The sequence below is a fragment of the Medicago truncatula genome, chromosome 2 (assembly GCF_003473485.1).
Source record: "Medicago truncatula cultivar Jemalong A17 chromosome 2, MtrunA17r5.0-ANR, whole genome shotgun sequence".
NCBI classification, from domain to species: domain Eukaryota; kingdom Viridiplantae; phylum Streptophyta; class Magnoliopsida; order Fabales; family Fabaceae; genus Medicago; species Medicago truncatula.
This window is the reverse complement of record NC_053043.1, coordinates 28,067,780-28,072,369: the sequence shown is the minus strand read 5'-3', so window position 1 is coordinate 28,072,369 and position 4,590 is coordinate 28,067,780. Positions and strand designations below refer to the sequence as shown.

Genomic DNA, 4,590 nt, shown 5'->3' with positions numbered 1-4,590 from the left:
GGAAGGAACCTGTATAATTGCTTTGTGTCTTTCTTCTTTCTCTCTCTTATTTTTATCCGCTGCATTTAGTTGTGAACATCACTTCAAAAGTAGAACTCTATTTGCTTCTGATAAGTGTTGTGTTTTCAGCTTAGAAGAAAACGAAGAAAAAGCTAACACACAATTCAACCCCGCCTCCCCCCCCCCCCCCCCCCCCTCCCTTGTGTTTTTCTCACCTTCATAGACAGCTGCAAAAGCAGCAAAAGAGCAATATGTGGCGCGCCTATGCTATATTCCGGTACAAGATCTTCTAATTCTTTGCACAAGATATTTTTATATGAGATCTTCATATTTTTGGCATGAATCAGCTCCAATTCCCCTTTCTTTTGCTCCAAGACTAAATCTTTTGAATATTCGTTCGTGAAATATAATAATTTAGTAATTTTGTTCATATAGGTTTGGTTTGAAATTGTCTATTGTTTTGTACTTTGTTTAAGGAATATTAACATTTAATTGTATAATAAGATTTGAATCGTGAATCTCTTAATTCTAAGATTGAATCTTATTTCACATATATTTGTCTTTTTGATTCATTGATTGTGATTGTTCGAGCACAAATTCAATAGTCAATTTCGTTAAAACTTGTTTTTATTAAAACTCAAAAAAATCTTTTAAAAAGCTATTCACCCTCTCTAGTTTGGTGACTATATCTATCCGCGTATCTTTTAAAAAATTTGGCCGAAGAAAAAGAAATCATTGTTAACCGTATTTTTAGCAACCTTTCAACACATGTAAACACAGTTATATTATTTTACATTAGACCAAATTTCTAGAATCCAACGTTGATATCTTTTTTTTTTCTTTTGTTGATAAGTTGTTTTAAATTTATTACAAGTTGAAAAGTATGGCACAACGGCTTTGATAGAATAATAATTTGCCTAACGACCCCTAAAAATATATATAATTTGTATAACAAAAACAAGGGTTGGTAATATAAAAAGAAAACAGGTGAATAGTGAGATAGTCTGATTGTGTACCATAGGACAACTTTTATTAATCAATCAATATTCACGACAAAACAATCAATTCTAATGAGGCAAATTTATTCTGATACAAAGTCAAAGACTAACAATGAGGCCACCCAATATGTATATCAAATAGTACTAAAGTCAAGCAAACACATCAAGCCGAAATTTTAAATAACCATGTATACCGAAAATAACTATACAAAAATAGCAACACTTCCCCCAAAAGCTAAAGTCTAGACCAATAAGTTCATGATAACCGCAATGAGAACAGGGAACGTAGCAACGAGAGTAGTAGCTGAGCCTGGTGATGGAGGAGTTGCATCGGGCCCAGTGGGAGATGACGGTGAAGGTGTTCCTCCGTTGGTAGGTGGAGTAGGAGTAGTTCCTGATGTAGGAGGAGTAGATGTAGGAGGAGTAGATGTAGGTGGAGTAGGAGAAGGAGGTGAAGGTGTGGAAGCTGAGACTTTAACGCTTAGCTTTTGGCCACTGGAACAATGGCCTTGAATGGTACATATAAAATAGAAATCACCAGTTCTGTTAAGAGTAACTCTTGCTGGTCCTGTTGTTATGACTAGGCCATTTTGATTGATGTTGCAATTGTCAAAATCTGCCTTGCTTACTTCAGCAACAGTGTGGCCTCCGGCAAAATTGAAAACTGAAATTGGACGGCACAATAAAAAAATGGGACTGTTAAAATAAGGAAAATAATTTATACACACTATCTCTTTTACATTTTGAAAATATGGGAGATTGATGTGATAAATGTGATATGTTCTAAGTTATTGAAACTGAGAGATAAAAAGAAAAGAATAATGTTAGATTACACGTTAGACTACATGCCGATAACTTGAAAAGAAAAAAAAAAATTATATCTATTTTATAAACTGATTTTGTTGAATTAGAGTGGAGTTTGGTTTATAAGATGAATAAGTGGGGTGTCCGGGGTTCGAACACGGCCCCTGCATATAATAATGCATTGTCCTACCAATTGAGCTATGCTCGCGCGACAAATAGTTTAATCAATCATCATTGAATAAATACTTTTTTTTTTTTGTGGTGGTTGGGGTTTGAACCTCAGACCTTGCATATATTATGCATTGTCCATACCAATTGAGCTAAACTCACAAGGACATCATTGAAGAAATACTTAATAAAGCGGTAATGTTTGTTGAATAGTTCTAAAGGTTATTATTTTTTTCAAATAGTTTAATGACTAAATTCACATAATATAAGTATGAAGAAGTGAAGTATATGGGATTCACACCCCTGCCGTTGAGTTAGGTTCATATCCATATTTTAAATGGAGAGGACTCTAACTCCTTGCCATTGTATACCAATATTTCTGAGTTTGTTACCCTTAAATATTCAATATTCTAAATGCAGCTATCAACTGAGTTGCCCTTAACAATATCATTTAAGGCTCTGTTATTCTATAATAAGTTGGAAAATGAATGATTTTATAAAACATTGTACAAAGTTCATTAAAATACAGGAGAAAAAAAAACTTATGAGAAATTCTATTCTCTTTTACAAATAAAATGTTGACAATAACCATTGACAAATAATAGATTCAACTATCAAGATCTAATATGGATTAGCTATTAGTCATGTACATTGACAAAATACAAATTAGATCAATTTTGTTTACTATAAACTTAATGGTTGCTTTTGAAGTTCACTACGATTATCAGGTTTCCGTTATCGGGTCATCCATTATTTATGTTTACGTTTCAGATGTGCAATCCTAAGCGTGAGGGGGGTGTTAAGAGTGCCACATCAGTTAGGAGTTGGCCTGACAATTTGTTTATAAGTGGGGGCAATCCTCACCTCACAAGCCGGTTTTGTGGGGTTGTGTTAGGCTCAACCATGATTTCTACTATGTTTATTCAAAAAATACTCTAAATTTGGGGCAAAATGTGAGACAGTGTAAAAGGCTATCATTAATTTATGGGTTAATGGTGCTTTACCCCTGTAATATAGGTCATTTTTTGTTTTCCCCCCTTTAAAATATTTTTTTTGATTCACCCCCTGTAAAAAAATTTGTTTTTGGAATACCCCTTTAATAGGTCATAAAAAAACGAAAAAATTCTGCAAAAAAAAAATAAAGTCGTTTTTTTAATGACCTATTAAGGGGTATTCCAAAAAATAAAATACAGGGGTAAATCTCAAAAAAATTATTTTACAGGAGGAAAACCAAAAATGACTTATATTACAGGGGTAAATCACCATTAACCCTTAATTTATTATTATTGGGCCATCGTGGAACAGCAAACTGAAAATATGTGTATGAGAAGTGTTGAAAATTCCCAAATACAAAAGATAAGATTTAGTTTCAAGTTTGTTTAGGAGAATGTAATAGTAATGCTCAAAAATATTTGAATCAAATTTGAGAGTCAATTAACATTTTAAAAGCATATACACAAACTGACCTAGGACATCGTTTTGTTTGAATGTATTACTGGCGGCCCAATCCGAGTAAAACGAAGCACCACTTGGAACACTCCAACCGGTGGTGCCTCCAACAGTATGATCTGCTGCCTCAGTGCTTTCTAATATTGCTGCAGCAAACGCAACTACGAAGAGAATTGACATATTCTTTAACTGAGACATGTTTTTATGTTTGTTGTGTGGTTTGTGTTTCAGGTCGCCCCTGTTTGAGTACTTGAGTTTATGAAAAGAATTAGAATCGCTTGAATTGAATTTGAAGGTAACGTCTGTTTTAGTTGATTATATATAGAGGATTCAGAGGCTAATTAATTCAACTTGATTAAAATTGTAACTTAGTCATAGCATGACTGAGTATTATTTTTTTTGTTTAATTAAATTGTTAAAAGAGTGGTTGGGTCAAAGTTTATGATCCAGTAAATACATGGAAATGGTCCAGAAGTAGACTTTCAATATGAAAATGGAAGTTGTCTGTATTCTTAATTTCTTATTTCTTATTTCTTATAGTCTTGCCTTTCTGACCAGTTCCCGCGTACATATTTTCATAAAAAATGTAGCTTTGATAGTGACTTGTAACGTGTTGAAAAAGAAGACAACATGCTTTGGTTTGCTAAAATGCATTAAACACGTAATTGAAGTGGTTAAGCTTTATTTTATTTTTTAAGAAAGTTGTAACATCTGGATTTTTATTACTAGTTTATTATTATTATTATTATTTATTTTATTTTTTAACAAATTAAAATAAAATATATTGCTCAAAGAAGAATGCATTCACTCCGCACAAGGTGTGCTAAAAATGGCGAGTCACCTAATGTCTGTTACAAATACCAGGCACTTAAAAGAAAGTGCCACCACCAGACTAAAAAAAATAAATAGTTACATGACACTCATACAAAGTAGTGGATGTCGCCACCAGTCATGGAATCCAAAAGCTATTGGAACAAAATTCGAAGATATCCATAAAAAGGAGATCCGCTTCACCTTTTAAAAAATGTTGTGAGGATCGGTTACCGTATTTTTGAAGACACAGTTGTTTCTATCCTTCTAAATTTCCCAGATAGAAGCAAACCATTATTACCTTTAAGAAGGAATAAGAATTTCACGGTCCGAAAGTAATGATTTTTAATATGCGCTGGAA

The 4,590-nt window shown here is 33.1% G+C and overlaps 1 protein-coding gene across 1 annotated transcript; it reads right to left on the bottom strand.

Annotated features, from left to right (window-relative positions):
• Window positions 1-1,005: 1,005 nt before the first annotated feature.
• LOC25480902 (cucumber peeling cupredoxin) lies at window positions 1,006-3,723 on the bottom strand. Its single transcript, XM_013586614.3, has 2 exons — window positions 3,437-3,723; window positions 1,006-1,662 (listed from the first exon to the last, which is right to left on the bottom strand). Exons 1-2 carry the CDS (start codon window positions 3,615-3,617, stop codon window positions 1,241-1,243), a joined length of 603 nt encoding a protein of 200 aa, XP_013442068.1. The 5' UTR covers window positions 3,618-3,723; the 3' UTR covers window positions 1,006-1,240.
• Window positions 3,724-4,590: the final 867 nt, after the last annotated feature.

What these genes read in the sequence shown, in the direction of transcription:
- LOC25480902 (XM_013586614.3), bottom strand. Translation starts at nt 3,617, where the DNA reads ATGTCTCAGTTAAAGAATATGTCAATTCTCTTCGTAGTTGCGTTTGCT. An exon ending in CAAACAAAACGATGTCCTAG is followed by an intron (nt 1,663 to 3,436) that starts GTCAGTTTGTGT and finishes GTCCAATTTCAG; the next exon opens with TTTTCAATTTTGCCGGAGGC.